Raw genomic sequence first — 18,593 nt, forward strand, 5'->3', positions numbered from 1 at the left:
TCCCCGATCTATCCAGTCCAAGATATCAATTTAAGTGCTATATAGCCACTGTTAGTTTCTTTCAATATTAATGATTAAAATTATCTTGGAAAATTAACCATTTTTGTATTTTTTTTTTTAAGTGTTACGTTCTCATAATTTTTATAACACTTTACAACAAATCTATCTTGGTAAATTATTATTGGTTTTAATTTAAATTCACCACTAAAATTATTTTTTTACCTATTAATAGCGATCAATAACAATATGTCATTTAAAATTTATTATAAAAGTGTTATAAAAATATTGTAAATATAGAATTTTTTATTTATTAAAGCTATATCTATTCTTTTTCTTGTAATTTGAGAATCAAACCTTTATGCATTCATGTAAATAATTCAGCTGCTCTGGGTTGTCCTAAGAAAAGTGTTATAATTTTGTGCCAACCCCAAATGATTGATTAGTAATAAAGAGCATAAAGATATGATCAAATGATTGGATGATATAGCCGGCGCGATTTTTGGGTTATTATTGTCCATCTAGTACGTAAGAACTGATATCAGTGCATAATATGAAGTGAGTGGGTCAACTGCACATGAGCTCTTTGATTAAGTGGCTAACACACCTCCATTAATTACTTCAATCCTTTAATACACAATATTATATATATGTATATAAATGAAATTAAATCCCTTCCTACAAATCACAAAGATCTTCACCAACAATTTGCAACTCTTGGGGGTGTGATTATTAAATTGGTTAATTAGTTAAAAAAAAAAAAAGGGTACAGCAAACTATAGTTTAAACAAAATTAACACACAAAAAAACCCAAACAATAAAAGCCAAAAAAAAAAGAAAGGGTAGGAGAAGCGCAAATTCTGTGGTTCCAGGCTTGCAAACCAATCCTCCAGAAAGGAATCGTTGGGTAAAAGTAATGGGTTTGCTTCAAAGCCAACCGAATCTTACTCGTTTCCTCGCCTCCTCATACTCACATTGCATCTCTCTCTCTCTCTCTCTCTCTCTCTCCTATGCACACCTGTATTTTATATTTTTAGGCCTATATATAACTTCCCAAGGTTGGAAACGCAAGACTGGCAAAGCAAATTCACGGTTACTGTTCACGGGGTCTGCTTTTTGCTCTACTTGAAACCCTCTCTCTCTCTCTCTCTCTCTCTCTCTCTCTCTCTCTCTCTCCATTCACTATATTAACTCCCACTCTCTAGCTTTTGCTTCCTACATCACCCTCTTTCTCTTATCTTTTTCTCTCTCTCTATTAGAAAATTAAGGTGCTGATAGATAGAGATGATGATGGAAGCTCAAGAAGAAGTGATGGGGTATAAGGATCACACACAAATAATCAAAGGCAAACGTACTAAGCGCCAAAGGCTACCATCCCCACTTAGGCTAACTATGGCTACGACCTCATCTAGTGGTGGTGGTGGTGAGGGTAGTAGTACTGGTGGTGTAAGAATTTACGATTATTCTGGTGGACTTGAACGTGCTGTGGCTTCTCCTACCACCTCAGTTGAATTCGCAGAAAGTACAGAAGAAGAGGAGGACATGGCCAATTGTTTGATTCTTTTGGCTCAAGGACATAGCCGAAAAGTCTCATCATCAGAGCCTGTGGCTACAACAAATAATAGTGATAAAGCAGCAGCAGCAGCCGGGTCACATGCGTTCCAGTGCAAGACTTGTGATCGGTGCTTCCCTTCGTTCCAAGCGCTCGGTGGACACAGAGCCAGTCACAAGAAACTTAAGGCTAATACAGAAGAGAAGAAATTGGTTTTGGTTGTGGATGAAGAAGATGATCATCGATTTAACAGTACTAGCACAACCCTTTCATTGCAAACAGCTAATAGGGTTCAGTGTAATAGTAATAATAACAAAGCTAAGGTTCATGAGTGTTCGATATGTGGCACTGAGTTCTCATCTGGCCAAGCCTTAGGGGGACATATGAGGCGGCATAGAACGTTTATTAGTCCAACTGCAACAACCATGAGTGTGGGAGCAAGTAGTCCTGATCAGTCTCTTGAAGCCAAGAAACAAAGAAACAATATTGTACAATTGGATCTTAATCTTCCAGCCCCAGAAGATGATCAAAGAGCCGATTCCAAGTTTTCATTCATGTCGAAAGATCGAGTCCTCGTCTTCTCGGCCTCTTCTTTGGTGGATTGCCATTACTAAAGTGCAACTAGTGAATTATTGACATTATTTTTACTCATGTTGTTCATAATTAATTGTTCATTCTTTTAAATTCTTTTGATGTCTATGTTCATGAAATATAGTTGAAATTCAATTCTTTGGGCAAGTGGCTTGTGTGTTCATGTGGAACTTCGTGGTTCACACAAAGTCTATTACTTTTATTTATTTATTTTTAAGTTAACTATTACTTGTTGTGTTAACTATGGCACTTGTTCCTTTTCTAGTGTGAGAAGCAAGTGAGAGAGAGAGAGAGAGAGTATAAGGAGAGCAAAGAAGGGAAGATGTTTATTGCCACCACCGAAAGTGGTAGATTAGGTTCCATTGTTTCGTTTGCAAGAAAGCTTAAAGAGTTGTCTATATCTGTCTGTTTCATTAAACTGACGAAAAAAAAAAAAAAACTGAAGGCAAGCAATGCCAGTAGCGAACTAGTAGTTGCCCTTCTTTTATGGATTCACCTATATATTTAATTGGAAAGTGATATATATACCACAAGGTACAGACAGCCTTAAATCGTATATTAAAACCTCTAATTAAATGAGCATTACTGCCTGTGTGTACTAAATTCACATGAGATTTATTTTCTTGTGATTATACTTTTCAATTTATCACATGTGATGTGATTATAATCATTGCAAGCATTAATATATAGGCTATAAATATCTGGCACTCCATACTTTGCCAAGTTTTCCTCTTTATGGTTGGTATGGTGCACCGATCACTTTCAGTTCTTAGCCTTATCATAACAGCTATGTTTATCTTCTAAAGAGAATGGTTCTTTGTATGTGTCCTGCATTACCAATTATAGCCATACAAACTTTTTTTAGTTTGCATATTTGAGATAAGATTTCCATGTTATAATCGGATCTAAGCCAAATTTTTAATAGATTACCCATTGGACTAGTGTTTAATATTTATCCAAAAAAATATCCAAGAACATGTACTTATCATAAAGTTGGAAATAACGGCAGAATTCATGGTAAGAAGATCAGAGAGGACAAAATTAAGAACCTTTTACGATTATACCTAGTTGTTTTGTCTTGTTCTTTCACTTTCTAAGCAATTACTTGCCCCCACACACACACATAGAGAGAGAGAGAGAGAGCTAACAATGATGATTGATGAGGAGTTGATTCAAATAATTTAAGTGTTTGTTATGTGCACATTTGGTGGGGGTGTTGAAAGCAGACACATGTGAGGGACTTTGCGTGAGACATCCAAATTCATGGGAGAGAGAAGAAGGTGTCATTGACATTATTAGCACATGTGTGGTGGTTACACTGCCTTAAACAAGCACAAAAAAATAAGAAAAACTCTCTAATCAAAGCTAGAGAAACGGTTTCATTTAATGTTGTCGTTAGTTAGTTTGAGCAAGGCTTTTTTCTCGCTGAGCCAGTGGGCAGTGCGGCCACTCAACTAACTAAAGCATATACCAGGATAGTTTATGCTAACGAGGTTGTAGTCTTGTAAAGCGTTGCACACTATACATTTTACCCTTTTTTTTTATCCTCCGGTTTGGATGAGAAATTTGATATTTACATATATATAAAATTCAAAATGATGAGATTGTGAAACCATCGTTTTAAATTTCATCGATTAAAATTTTTTGTAAGTTGGAATTTGAATACATAATACATGAATAAGAAAATTGACGATCTTACCACTGACATTAATTTCACACTCAAAATTATACAAATCAAAATTTTTACCATATAATGTCACGTTGGCTAAGCTTTTTTAATTTCAATTTCGTCACCGCCATCAACAACTTTGTCAATGAAATTATTGGTCCCTCAATCTTTGTTCTCATCTTTCCTTTCGAATCGGACCAAGCTTGGGCTCCACTCCTCTTATTGTTGTTTGTCATCACTCACCACCACCACCGTCAACTGTGGCTTTCGTGATTCTATATGTTTTAAACAATAGTCCATGAGGTCCCTCTCTTTTCTTCAGGCGGTGATGATTTTGTTGTGGTAAGATGGTGAATTTGTGATTTAGGGATCTATGTGTTTCACAATGAATAGGCTATGGTGTTTAGTTTGAGTTTGCTTTTGTGCCTTAATGTTTATGGGTGTGGTAGAGGGTGTAAGAAATGTTGTTGATGCTATTTTGATTTGTCTATTGGAACAAAATATTTATGTATATATATATTCCGGTATACCATTTTAGGATTATTGCTACATATACAACAATATATTTATATTAGTAATATAAAATATGTATATCCAATTATTTATTAAATTTATAATACATTAATTCAAAATTAAATAATAAAATTTATTAACACCGTCATTTTATGATAAAGATATTGTTTTTTAAAAAATTCATAGATAAAGTCGGTAGATCCAATTGCTAGTTCAACGTCACATATACCATATTTTTCACACCTTAATTTCAATGGAGAGAGAAAATGAAGGGGGGATTGGGGAAAATAAGAAGAATAAGTTGGTGTTGAGAGAGAGAGAGAGGATTTCAGAATGACCTAAATGAATGGGATAACAGTTAGAATGAATTTTAAAAGATAATTAAACAGAAATGGAATGGAGTAATCTAAGGGCATGTTTGGTAGACTGTAATAAGTGCTGTGATGTAATAGTTATTCCTATGGTTTAGTTATTCTTTAGTTTGGTTATGTTTTTATTATAAGGAATAGTCATTCCTTATGAATAACTATTCTTCAAAATGAGGAATAACTATTTCTCTTTAAAAGGTTGTATTAGTTGTTCCTTAGTAAGTGTAATAATTTTAAAACTTAATATATTTCTGTGGGGTCAGAGAATTTGTGACCTTGACCCACTTTACATTAGGACCCAAGGCCTGAGCCGAGGAGAGTTATTGCCGAGGACGCATAATGAAAGTCCAAAAAAGACCTAAGGATATGGCCGAGGACGATCTTATGCTCGGTACCCCATAGAGCCCCTAAAGGAAAAGACGAGCTCAGTGCAGGAGCAGGCCAAGTGAAAAAGCTGTCAATATTGCAATAAAGAACTCTGCGTCTGACAGGTCCATGCTCTTCACCATGCTATTCAGCTTTTACAACCACCCCCAACCACTCTAGGTATGGTCTGATAGGACAAGTCTCAACCCCAGAAAGTGGAGCTTACACGTGGACACTGGAAAGAGGGTAAATGTTAGTATAAAAGGGAAAAAAAACCAATTGAAGGGGGGGGGGTCGTCTCCCAGACCATGAAGTCTTAAAAAAGGAGAATAATAAGAACGCTAAGCTCCTTGGACGAGGTCTAAAGACCGGAACCACTCATGTCGCATCAGAAGAAGGTCTTGTTAGACACGTCAGGTTCACCTTCATGTAAATTTCCATAGAAACCACGACTAACCGTTGTTCGGTGACCCAGGCCTAGCCTTTCAAGCCCACGCTCTACAAATTATATTGTTTGGGTCCTTAAACGTAAGAACCCATATCACTTTGGGGTCGTTACAAATTGTGTCCTTACAATTGGCGCCGTCTATGGGAAAGGCTTGTGCGTTGGCACAAACGGTGGGTCGAACTCCTATCAACCCAGGGCATGCGAAAGCCCCTCCATTACTTCCAGCGGCCTAGTGTTGTTTCCCTAATATAAAGTCCTACTAGGGGCTATGCTTCGACGCACCAGCAACAAAGGCAGTTCTAGGGGATTCCACCATCAGTTCGACGACCCATGCCTTGGCTAAGGGGCTAATCCTCGGTACTTAAAAGAAAGATTATGAGTTTTGGATAGAACTAAGGCATTGTATGGTCCTCGGACTCAAGCCTATGGGGAAACCAACTACTTAAAAGAAAGATTATGAGTTTTGGACAGAACCAAGGCATTGTATAGTCCTCGGACTCAAGCCTATGGGGAAACCAACTACTTAAAAGAAAGATTATGAGTTTTGGACAGAACCAAGGCATTGTATGGTCCTCGGACTCAAGTCTATGGGGAAACCAACTACTTAAAAGAAAGATTATAAGTTTTGGATAGAACCAAGGCATTTATGGTCCTCGGACTCAAGCCTATGGGGAAACCAACTACTTAAAAGAAAGATTATGAGTTTTGGACAAAACCAAGACATTGTATGGTCCTCGAACTCAAGCCTATGGGGAAACCAACTACTTAAAAGAAAGATTATGAGTTTTGGACAGAACCAAGGCATTGTATGGTCCTCGGACTCAAGCCTATGAGGAAACCAACTACTTAAAAGAAAGATTATGAGTTTTAGACAGACCCAAGGCATTGCATGATCCTCGGACTCAAGCCCATGGAGAGATTACCCATTAAAAATTGGGTTAAGTCCTGGACCGAATGGAAGTCCTGGTCTATCCTCGGATCCTCAATTTTAAGGGAACTAACGCAAACGAGTGTTTAGGCCCGGTATAGCCATACCTTGATCCTCGGACCAGATGCCAAAGACGATTAAGGCCATGTGTTACCAAGAACGCGGCCAAGCCCCCTAGTACTTGACAACCCTCTCGGATGGTTTCTTTTGGGGTTACTCATTCTCGGATGACTGCCTCACGCACAATACAGGGCATTCAACTGTTATCACGGTTAGTCTCGTATGTTTAACCTACTGTAGGTTGGTATTATTATGCTTGACAGTCTCAATAAGTTCAAAATAATAGCTTTTTGTTACAAGGGTTTCTGCCCTAAGTATCGTTCAAAAAAATACACATATGAAATACATCCATTCACAAAGTAATTACTGCAGAAAAGAAAGAATATGTAGAATAAAATAGAATCATCTTTTATTAAGACAAAGAAATAGTACAGCGTACAGTGAGGGGCTTAAGTAAGCCTATACCAAAAGCTAACTACAGAAGCAAAAAGAAAAAGATATAAGGAAGAGATAAATCCTTCAAAACTTTGCTCTGGTAGAGATTATGCATGACAGGATGGCCCCGCTGATGGAAGAGAAGAAGAAGCAGAAGAAGAAGTAGAAACACCAGGGTGGCCCCGGTGATGGGAAAGAAGAAGCAGAGGCGGAAAAAGGCACCAATGAAGGAAGAGAGGAGGAAGTAGGGATGCTTAATCCCCACATCAGCTCTGACTCCTAACACGCAGGTGTCATATTAGCAGCGCTCGAGAAAGAGCGGATGGTACTGATGACGAGAAACCCCACTGCTGTCGCACCAAAAATCTGACGCGACCAACACCTGCTTCGGATTTTGACTGAAAGAGGTGGAGGCTTCGCTCCCACCTTGTAAAAGCGGAGAACTGTCTTGAGTCTCTATCTCTCCTGTCCTAACCGCGCCATCTTGAGTCTCGGAAGGACCCAGTGCCTCTGGAGTGGGTGTGGTTGCTTCACCCCCACTCGTGCCTCAAACATATCACTCTCTAAGGTTTAATTGCACTGGCAATGAAAACTTTGAGCACAGTTGAAGGATTAGGAATTTGAAAGGACTGAAGGATCTGTACGTAAAGGAAGTGACCACCTACCCTGTTTCTTATATGGAGGGCAAGTTGGCGGTATTTAATCTACGCAGATTTCCAAGAAGTGCTACAGACGAGACAGTTTTTACTCAACTCCCAACACCGTCTACAACCATAGGATTTGGGTGGCCTCGTAAAGGGGACATATTAAAGACACGCCTCGAGTACTAAAACGGCGAGGACGCGGCGTGAGTAAATTTAAAAGAATGTCTCATAATCCGACACACCTCCTAGGCAAATGAAGAGACACTGACATTAATGAAGGGCAAAGCTGGGCAAGCCATGATATAGGCCCGACATCACCAAAACCCTCCTCCTCAACCAAGAGGTCGGGCAGCAGGATTTTGAGGGGTTATTGTGGGGTCAGAGAATTTGTGACCCTGACCCATTTTACATTAGGGCCCAAGGCCTGAGCCGAGGAGAGTTATTGCCGAGGACGCATAATGAAAGTCCAAAAAAGGCCTAAGGATATGGCTGAGGACGATCTTATGCTCGGCACCCCATAGAGCCCCTAAAGGAAAAGACGAGCTCAGTGTAGGAGCAAGCCAAGTGAAAAAGCTACCAATACTGCAATAAAGAACTCTGCGTCTGACAGGTCCATGCTCTTCACCATGCTATTCAGTTTTTACAACCACCCCTAACCACTCTAGGTATGGGCTGATAGGACAAGTTTCAACCCCAGAAAGTGGAGCTTACACGTGGACATTGGAAGGAGGGTAAATGTTAGTATAAAAGGGAAAAAGAACCAATTGAAGGGAGGGGGGGGGGGGGGTCGTCTCCTAGACCATGAAGTCTTAAAAAAGGAGAATAATAAGAACACTAAGCTCCTCGGACGAGGTCTAAAGACTAGAACCACTCATGTCGCATCAGAAGAAGGTCTTGTTAGACACGTCAGGTTCACCTTCATGTAAATTTCCATAGAAACCACGACTAACCGTTGTTCGGTGACCCAGGCCTAACCTTTCAAGCCCACGCTCTACAAATTATATTGTTTGAGCCTTTAAACGTACGAACCCAATATCATTTTGGGGTCGTTACAAATTGTGTCGTTACAAATTGTGTCCTTACAAATAAACAAACTTTCTATATAAATCTAACAATTATAAAAATAAAAAATCATAAAAAATAACACATATCTCTCTTAAATTTAAAAATAACAATTTTTAAGGAGATATAATTGTATGAGTAAGATATTTCCTAAAATAAATGTTAAGTTTCATTATAATGTTATAACTCACAACCAAACTAATGAATAGGTTTAGTTATTACATTACAATACACTTTATTACTAGTAATAAATATTACAATTCATGTCGTAATCCTCATTCAGTGTACCAAACGTACTATAAGTAAATTTGTTCTCGGTACAATTCGAGGAGGTCTGTTCTAGTATATATTGATTGAAAATGGTTATAGATATGATTCAAACTGTTACTGTGCTTTCTCTTACAATTTTCCGATCCTCTTCTCTCATTGATTCCTCCTTCTTTTATACTCTTTTCTATTTTCATCTCCACCCTCCATGTGCAGGCCAGATGATTGGTCTTGATACTTGTTCCATTAGCCCCTTCCTAAAGTCTTTAAGTAGTAGCTGTAAGGCTGAAAGTCACTGTTCAGGTAACACCTCCACATTAATGTGACTATAGAATTAGTTAAAGAGCAATTAATGCGGTGGTAACAGCTTTCTCCTTAGATATTTTAGGAATCCCCTCTGTCCTTTGTTTTTGCAATGCTTATCTTTGCCAATAGAACCTCCTGGAACATCCCCTTGGACGGCAAACCACCTCTACGGACCCCGACTTGGGGTAGCCGAGGAGGCACTTATCCTCGGCCTATCCTCCAGGGCCATTGTGATCAAATTTAACTTCTTCATTCACTAGTACGAGCTCCCTTGACAATGTTTATCCTTCCTCGGACGTCCCCTTATCCTCAGCTTGGGCCTGAAGGCTCAATATATACATAAATAATGAACTCCTGGGCCCAACACCCCTACATTTAGCATACGAGTTCTAAACGCTAGTATGAAAGTTATGTCGGTTTTAGTCAGAATTGAATGAAATTGACATCATTAGGTACAAGATGATTTGCTACCTAATTTGAGAGAGAGAAAAAATTTTATATTAAGGTAAAGTGAAATTTGAAGAACCTAAATAATTTTTTTGCGAATGAGTTTCTCTAGATTTTGAATTAATTTCTTGAGAAAAATCATAGACAAAGTTTGTGTTGCAATTGGAATTGTTGATGTTCCTTTCCAGCATTTGTTTTGGTTGCCAAGAAATTGGGATTTGAATGCTTTTTTTACCTCTCTATATTTTAGTTCATGTAATTTATTGAATTTTGAAGATTTTTTTATTTATATTATTTTATTTTATTCTTAGGGCTATTTAATTGACATGACGTCATGTCATTAAAATGATGTGAATTTCATTGGACCAACTAATACACACAACAAGCTTAGATGACATCTTACCTTTCTCTCAAAGAACACGCTATATAGAGTTTGGTTTGCATCCCTATTGTGTTTTAAAACTTCAAAAGTCAGTAGTTATTAACTTCTTAATGTTGTTTCTAAAAATAAAATAAAAAACTTCTTAATTTTTTCTGATTAAAAATAACTATAATGTTTTATTGCCCTTTATTTTATTCAAGTCTAATTTTTTTTTTTTTGTAAAAAAATAATAACTATTTGTTTTTGTTTTTTGTGTGTGTTTTTTTATTTTTATTTTTCTTATAAACTAATTTTTTGAAAGTTTATTAAGGATAGTTTTGAAAAACTAGTATAATTTTTCCATAATTAAAAGAAAATAAAAACCAACAAATACAAATTGTAAAACCTGAACACACGCAGGGTCCGCTAAACCCTTTTTGAAACACGGACACACAGAAACCCCCAAGTGAACTCAGGAAAGAGAGGAGTCAAAAGAAAAAAAAAATGGCGGTTCCAGGAAGGCGCAACGGTATGATAGAAGACGACGAAGACATAGAAGAAAACGGTTTGTTCGAAGAAGAGGGTCTGGTTGAGCTCGACGACGAAACCCCTCCCCACCTCCGCGACCTCGCCGCCGCTACTCAGCTCGGCGACCTCGAAGCCCTCCGCCTCGCTCTAGGTCCTCTTATCACTCCTCTCTCTCTATCTCTATTACTATCATATTGCTTTTATTGCCTCGCCTATTTTATTTTGTTAATCTTAACTCTTAAGCTTGTTTTCAAATTAAAAAGCCTAGGGTTTCATCATATGTCCTTTTTATGAGTTATAAAAAAAAAAAAAGTGACATGGTTTTACTCTTTTTGTATATTCGAATTTCGAACTGAATATTTGGGGAAAAGGAATAGAATAGAATTAAGGAGTAGTGACACACCCAATTTGACGACATGCTGAAGTGATCAATTGTAAAAAGTAGTGGAGTGAACTAGGGTGTGAAATTGGGTGTCCCTAGATTTATTGTATTATTTAGTGTGCTTTAATGTTTACATAGTTTGCTAAACGCATTAGTTAGTTCATTTTGTTTAATGTGTAGAACTGCTTTACCAGACATAAGTGGATAGACTGATACCATTAGAAAATGTCTTGTTTCAATTCCATAGTGTGCTGTGTCCCGCCCGTGGGAGGGGGGGGGGGGTGTGGGGGATTGTTAATTGTGATGCTGAATCTATCGAGCTTGGAGGTATTTGGATGCGTTTGGTTTGGAGCGGTTGGCATTCGAATTTGGCATGTAGAAGATTTCTTGATGAGCTGAATGGTAATGATTAGGTTTTGGTATTTGAGATTTTACCAAGTATGGTGTTATACTGGGTCTGTTTCTATGACAAGTTTTAATTTTTTTGGCCTTTGAGTTCTGGATATGCAGTATGGGGTGAAGTGTGGGGTGCTGGTTAGGACATGCTGAAGACTGGTTTTGTGTGTGTGTGTGTGTGAGAGAGAGAGAGAGAGAGGGTTGATCAGCGAAGCTAGTTTGATATATTATTTGTCATGATAGCCATTCCTCCCCAGTTTCTTCAATTGTCAAATGAATGATATAATAACTTAAAATGTAGTGATCATGTGTTAAATTGGATTTTGAAATTTTGTATTGTCATGGAGAATCTGCATTCAGTAGATTGTGAACTTTGAGTGTGGAAGTCACTCCTCTGAGCTGCATTCTCAAGATTCAGAATTGAAGTTCAAGAGTCTTATACTAATATATTTTTCTTTAGAACATTTTTAGAGGGTGGGGGAGGGTGTTATTGAAATAAACAAGAAAGTGGACCTGTGGAAGGAGTTCTAATAAAAAAGAATTTCAAAGAAGCAAGAAAAATATTTGTAAGTATTTTTTAAACTGATAGACTCTTGCCTGCAAATCAGGAAGAAAATATAAACTCACTAGAAATAAATATCTTACCACAGACTGCAGGTTGGCTGGTTCCTCTATCAGACTTTGTAGTTAAACAGAGAAGTTAAATTGGTTGCTTATGTTTTTAGTCTTTCTGGTCAGAGAGCTCTAACTCAACTGACACCTCCTCCCCTTATAAGAGCAAGGTGGAGGATGAAGTCTTGGGTTCAAGACCTACTGGTGAGTGTGTAACTAATAATAAAATATAATGTTTTAAGTCTTTCTGCAGGTTGTTTGTATTAATGTTAAAAAATAAAAGGTGTTTAAATGTCCTTTAGAACATGAACTTTGATGTGTTAGAAATGAGTTGTTGCATGAGTCTATGTAGGATTATATAGGAAATTTATTTCGATTTCTAGGAATGACACTTTTGCATAGAATTATGTTTTTAAATGCTATGGAAACAGCATCAAGGTATCTCTTTTGTGTAGCATCCATATGCTCCATTATGGTCACCTTTCTGCTAATGCTTTGTTTTATCTGTGAATGGGTACAGATAACTTGACTGGAAGCATTGATGAACCTGTGGAAGATGGGGACACAGCTCTCCATCTGGCCTGTCTCTATGGCCATTTGCCCTGTGTCCAGGTCAGTCACCTCTTATTTCTCTCTGCTACTTATTATTAGTGTTTCTGTCATAATAAAATGTCTTTTAACTTATGGATACTATTTTCCCAAACAGCTACTTTTGGAAAGAGGAGCAAGCTTGGAGGCTAAGGATGAAGATGGTGCAATTCCTCTTCATGATGCTTGTGCAGGGGGTAGGCGCCACTTCAAAAACAGTCATATCTGAACTATATTTTTCCTCCATATTCTGTGATTCTATGTTGCTGGCTAATCTTTTTTCTTTGACTCTTCTTTCTGCATTGACTACTACAGGATTTATCGAGATAGCCCAACTTCTATTAAACTTTTCTAATGACTCAGAAATTGTAAAGAGGATGCTAGAATCAGTTGATGTTGAAGGTGATACTGTGAGTATTAATCAAACTGGACACTCTTCTGTAGTTTTATTGGGAGGTCCCACTGTTAAACTAGCTGCTGAAACCTGAGTCCAAAATAATGTTAGTTATGTGGTTGACAAGAAGAATGCACACTGGCACAGTGATCAAATGATTCCACATATATTTTTATTTTCTTTCTTTTCAAACAAACATTATTTTTAATAGTCTTGATAGTCATTTTGACATTACTTTGCAGCCTCTCCATCATGCGGGAAGAGGTGAGCATGTTGATGTTATAAGGCTCTTACTGGCTTCTGGGGCTTCTCCTACAAACACAAACTCATATGGAAAGGTTAGTAGTTGAAGGGATTTCAGAATTAGGTTTCTTCTTCATTGTTGTTTTTCTAATTGGTAATAATTTTAGCAGACCCCAAGTGAGCTAGCTGATCAGAACACAGAAGCTAGGAGAATTTTGGAAGCTGCTGCTGCTGCTGTGGCAAGCGAGTAGGCTTTACCAAATACTAATTGAAAATGTCCATTTTTTAGGCTGTAGCCACCGCTTTTTGGTCTTTTGCTATAAGTAGGTAACTCCAGAAGTTTGCCGATCTTTGATGGCATCATTATTTTATCTATCATATATAATTTCAGTGAAATATCTGCAATGTTTTAAAAGGACAAATTTTATACCAGGGTGTATGGTACATTAGGTGCTATACATTAGGTTCTCCATTTAAATTCAAACACTTGTCTTCATTGATCAATATGCAGAAACAATATTATCTTTCTTAAGTAGATAAAGTGTAATCCAGTTGTGTTTGAATTTAATTGGAGAGCCCAATGTTGTGTACATAAAATATTGTACCTAAGTTTTGTTCTTTATACCATATGCCCCATGTATCTAACTACTGTAGGGGGTTTTAGTTAACTTTCTCAGTTCTCACCTTTGGTTTGATGGTTGGGCTCATCTTCAGTTGCCAAATAGACAAATAAGGATGAGAAGCCATTATGGTTTGAGTATTGAGAGTAATGAAAATCATGTTGTGAGTTCTTGTTAAATGTCAACAAACTTTACTGATCGAATAAAAAACTTTGTTCCGGGAGACCTTGAGCCCATATGCTTGGTTTGAAAAGCCTACTTTTGGTGATACTTGAGAAACTAAGTGAAAAGAAGTCTCATCAGTTAAATTTCTGAAGAAGTTTTAGATTAGCTAACTAAAATCAGAAGTAAAAGGCGCTTTTCCATAACTATAGGTGATTTGCTCAAAACAGTGCATTAAGTCTCTACTTTGAGCTTCAACAACCTAATAATGGGCACGAGTTTATTCAGGAGTTTGGGTTTGTTGCAAACTTTGCAAGATGATCATAGGCTCAACTTTGAACAGATGTGAATACTCTCAATGATCAGCTTCTATTATATTGAGGACTTTGCTGGATGATCAAGGCTGTAAATGGGCTAGACCTTTGTCTTATGCTATACAAGACACTTCAAAAGGATCTATTAAAAGATTAATTTAATATGCTATATTGTAACAATTCAATTCTGGACAAGGTGATGGTTGCCAGGCTGCTCTGATGTTGGCTAGTCTGTCTTGCACCAACTAATAACACCCCTAAATATTGTTGCTGACAACATCATAGATGATGAAGAATAACAGAATATCCTATAATGTACTAGGCGGGCTTCTTGTTTTAAGGTTAAATTTAAATTTTAATCATTAATCAAGTAACCACTAAAGCTATTGGAGTCTAATGAAAATATTGTTTTCATTTATTTCACACAAAAAAAATATTATTGGAGTTTTTATTTAAAACTAGAGAAAATCTAGAAAGTAGAACTAATACATGTTTTAAAATCGAGTAATGCAGGCTTATAAATTTTGCCACAACTTGCTCACATTGTAAGTCATGAGTGGTGGAGTTCTGGACTCACTACTTTTACTCCACTGTTCATAATTTGTCAGGTAAGTAAGCTAATGTTTTCCTTTATTAAAATTCTCAGTGTTCCTATGTAACAAATTATATGATTAACTAAACAGACAACGATATGATTAACTGAACAAACAACGGTTGCGGAAACAGCTACTAACTCTCAACAACAAAGAAAGATCAATTCCCAAAGTTCTCTCATTAGCTACAAAATGTTAATCCAATGCATTCTTAGCCATGAAAGACCAACACAACAAGCAAGCTGAAACCAATCACAGCCCAAATAAATGCCACGTCATCAAACATGCATTTCTCCAAGCTTCACCCGAGACACAGCAGATCCTCCCCCCCACCAAAGATACAGATATTAAACTTAAAAACTTCATTGAAAAAAAGAAAACAGAGAGACTTTCGTAGAAGAGAGAGAGAGAGAGAGATATAATAGAGTCCAATTCAGCCCAACTTCACTTGGAGCTCGGACATGGCGACCAGAGCTCGAGCCGACTACGATCACCTAATCAAGCTCCTTCTCATCGGCGATAGTGGCAAGTGACTCTCTTTTCTCACCACTTTTTTTTTTGGGAATAAAAATTAGACATATTTCTCACATATTATAATTATGTATATGCAGGAGTAGGAAAGAGTTGCTTGCTGTTACGTTTCTCAGATGATTCTTTTACAACAAGTTTCATTACAACGATTGGGTGTGTTTTTCAGACCCTTTAATTTGTTTTTATATTAGTATTAGTATTAGCTAGTTTCATCGTTTTCAACACTTTCCTGAATTCTTTTTTTCTTATTATAATTCCTTAATCAGGATTGACTTTAAGATTAGGACCGTAGAGCTTGATGGTAAACGTATCAAATTACAAATATGGGACACTGCTGGGCAAGAACGTTTTCGTACAATTACAACAGGTACCTAAAATTTTCCGATCAACTATTTATTGTTTTGTTTCAAAATGACCTGCAATATTATATTGCTCAATGAGTAGCACCTACTAATATGCTAAGGTGTGCCCACTTGGTACATGGGCTTGAAACCGCACTTTTTCAAAATATGTTTTTATTTAAGGTGCACTTGGTTTTAGACTATTTGCCTTTGGCTATGATTTGTAGGAGATTTCTTGTATCTACAAGTTAGAGTTGGGGATGCAACACTGTGTCAACTTGTGGTTGATACTTATTTGGACCCATATGAAGAATTCTTTACTTAACCCCTTTTTTAAGAGCACAGTTAGAATGTCCTACTTAACCCGAACCCCCCTCCCCTTCAATCTGGAGGTGCCATTAGAGTCATTAGACCAACCGGGTGGTTGGCGACTTTTTATTTACCTAGAACAAGTTTAGAAATTATAAGTGTGTTAAGAAATTTGATTAAGAAACTTAAATGCAGGTCATGGACCTTTGCATGCAAATGGATAGGCAAACATATGTTTATAGTGTTTAATATTATTGATTCACAATAAGACACATACGTATTCGTGTCATATATCTATAATTTTCTTGATGTTGTGATCAACTCTTGTGTCTGTTTCTAAGAATGACATTCATCTGCAACTCCAAAAATCATACCTCTTTTAATGACATAAACTGGACTCCTGCCCCTGCATTTAGTTTCGTAAAATCGTGCCTAGCATTTTAAGAAACTAAGTGCTGGTTTAGGTGTTGATATTTGATACCATGGGTAAGGTCTAGATTTTTTCTTTTCTTTCTTTTTTCTCTTAATGTGACGAATTTCTTTGTTTTATTCAATTTTGTGATGTTTGTTAATTGTTTCTTGTAGCTTATTACAGGGGAGCCATGGGTATATTGCTGGTCTACGATGTAACAGATGAATCATCTTTTAATAGTATATCTCCTTTTTCTTTTCTTCGTCTCGCATTTTGCTTCTTCGTTATCAGGCTTATATAGCTCACATGGTATTAGTGAGCTGGATTAACATTTATAAAAAATAAAAAAGCAAAATTGAAGCTTTACATATGTATGATCCCCTGGTCTAATATCTGTGTAGACATCAGGAACTGGATCGGGAACATTGAGCAGCATGCCTCTGACAATGTGAACAAAATATTGGTGGGTAACAAAGCTGACATGGATGAGAGCAAAAGGGTAATGATTGAAATCTGTCTAGAGACATATCTTGAGTGGCTGTATTTTTTCCTGACATTATAGGACTCCTCTTGTAGGCTGTCCCAACATCGAGGGGCCAAGCATTAGCTGATGAATATGGTATCAAATTTTTTGAAACGGTAAGCGTGAATGGGTGGAATGACTCAGTTGGGAACTACATACCTCATATATGCAACTTGTTTAGACCACATTGGCACATAGTTTATCTATCATTACCTTTGAGTCTCATAAAACCAAAATTCAATAGCATGAAAAGCATCTAGCTCCCTGAGGATGACATGGTTATAATCCCTCTAGTTCGCTAATATTCTTGAAACCCTTTGAGCAGAGTGCAAAAACAAATTTGAATGTGGAGCAGGTCTTCTTTTCTATTGCTAGAGATATAAAGCAAAGACTCACAGAGACTGACTCCAAAGCTGAGGTGACATATGTCTTCCTGCACCTACAATGGTGATGTGGAGTAATATCTTAGATTGTCTCTGATATATGATTCTGTTAATGCAGCCCCAGACTATCAACATCAGTAAACCTGATCCAGCCAAGGGCTCAACTGCTACCACGGAGTGGTCAACATGCTGCAGCTCATGAGGTTATCCAAATGACCTGGGTTGAGCCATTGTCGCATGCATGTGTTATATGGTTCCTCAATTATGTAAGGCTGGTTCTGGTATGTTAAGGAAAGCTGGAAGCACCTTCTGCTCACATTTTTAATCTATGGTTGTTGTATATGCTCCCAAAATATATGGGGGAGGAAATCCGCCAAACGCTTTATAAAAACTAATATAATGACCTACTTTCTTTAAAGGTGCATAGCAGGGTTTTTGCTTGTCCCTGTATCTTCCTGTTCCTCGTTGATCCATCAATTAATGGGCTCTATTTCTTTGCAAGGTTGGTTAGTTTGTATGTTGTAATAATCAATAACTAACCGTCGGGAAAGTATTATGAAAATTTATTTATATGCAAAAATCAACTGTGCCTTTATTGGTCTAGGAAATGAACATAATGGTTCATTTCAAATTCCAGGAAATGAACCAGAGGCAGATGACCTTATGGAAAGTGATACTTGATCTTGCTGACCGAGGTTTTAATCACAAGTATACAGAGTCTCAAGTCCTATTAAAAAGCATCAACACTAATACTCTAATTTCGATCTCCATTACTAGCATTAGGACAGCTGTGCTGGGGTTGTATCCACGCTTTTTTTGGATTTGGATCCTCTCCATTTCAATTTTTTGGATTTGGATCCTCTCCATTTCCCTTTGAAATGGAGAGTGTCCATTTAATGGCCAGGATTGATTTGAAATAAATGAAAGGCTAGGATGTGCCACATCATTTAAAAAGATACTGACTAATTCTCAAAAAAAAAAAATACTGACTAATACTACTATGAAGTTAACGGAGGATTCTGTCTAAACTATGGTTCAGTTTAGACGAGAGTGTGTTAAACTTATCTTTTAAGCTTCGTGAATTGCGATTTCATCACCAAGACATTTCAGGAAGAACAGATCTAGAAGTAACAAAATGAGAAGAGTAGAGTCTAGAAAAAGAAGACGAAGCAGTACAAGCATTAACGTCGACGAAGAACAGGATGAGGAAGACGAAAATACTTTTTTTTTCCCCTCAATTTGATTGTT

At 37.2% G+C, this 18,593-nt stretch overlaps 3 protein-coding genes across 3 annotated transcripts; all 3 read left to right on the plus strand.

Annotated features, from left to right (window-relative positions):
• Nucleotides 1-872: 872 nt before the first annotated feature.
• Nucleotides 873-2,287, plus strand: LOC126691943 (zinc finger protein ZAT5-like). The gene has a single exon (XM_050387275.1). It carries the CDS (start codon nucleotides 1,282-1,284, stop codon nucleotides 2,161-2,163), a length of 882 nt encoding a protein of 293 aa, XP_050243232.1. The 5' UTR covers nucleotides 873-1,281; the 3' UTR covers nucleotides 2,164-2,287.
• Nucleotides 2,288-10,409: 8,122 nt separating this feature from the next.
• On the plus strand, nucleotides 10,410-13,553 carry LOC126691945 (uncharacterized). The gene is made up of 6 exons (XM_050387277.1): nucleotides 10,410-10,693; nucleotides 12,453-12,544; nucleotides 12,639-12,717; nucleotides 12,836-12,930; nucleotides 13,157-13,252; nucleotides 13,328-13,553. Exons 1-6 carry the CDS (start codon nucleotides 10,519-10,521, stop codon nucleotides 13,406-13,408), a joined length of 618 nt encoding a protein of 205 aa, XP_050243234.1. The 5' UTR covers nucleotides 10,410-10,518; the 3' UTR covers nucleotides 13,409-13,553.
• Nucleotides 13,554-15,203: 1,650 nt separating this feature from the next.
• LOC126691944 (ras-related protein RABE1c-like) lies at nucleotides 15,204-17,763 on the plus strand. The gene is made up of 8 exons (XM_050387276.1): nucleotides 15,204-15,371; nucleotides 15,458-15,530; nucleotides 15,644-15,744; nucleotides 16,613-16,678; nucleotides 16,841-16,938; nucleotides 17,016-17,078; nucleotides 17,288-17,380; nucleotides 17,464-17,763. Exons 1-8 carry the CDS (start codon nucleotides 15,308-15,310, stop codon nucleotides 17,545-17,547), a joined length of 642 nt encoding a protein of 213 aa, XP_050243233.1. The 5' UTR covers nucleotides 15,204-15,307; the 3' UTR covers nucleotides 17,548-17,763.
• The last annotated feature ends 830 nt before the right edge of the window (nucleotides 17,764-18,593 follow it).

This window comes from Quercus robur, chromosome 7 (genome assembly GCF_932294415.1).
Source record: "Quercus robur chromosome 7, dhQueRobu3.1, whole genome shotgun sequence".
NCBI lineage: Eukaryota > Viridiplantae > Streptophyta > Magnoliopsida > Fagales > Fagaceae > Quercus > Quercus robur.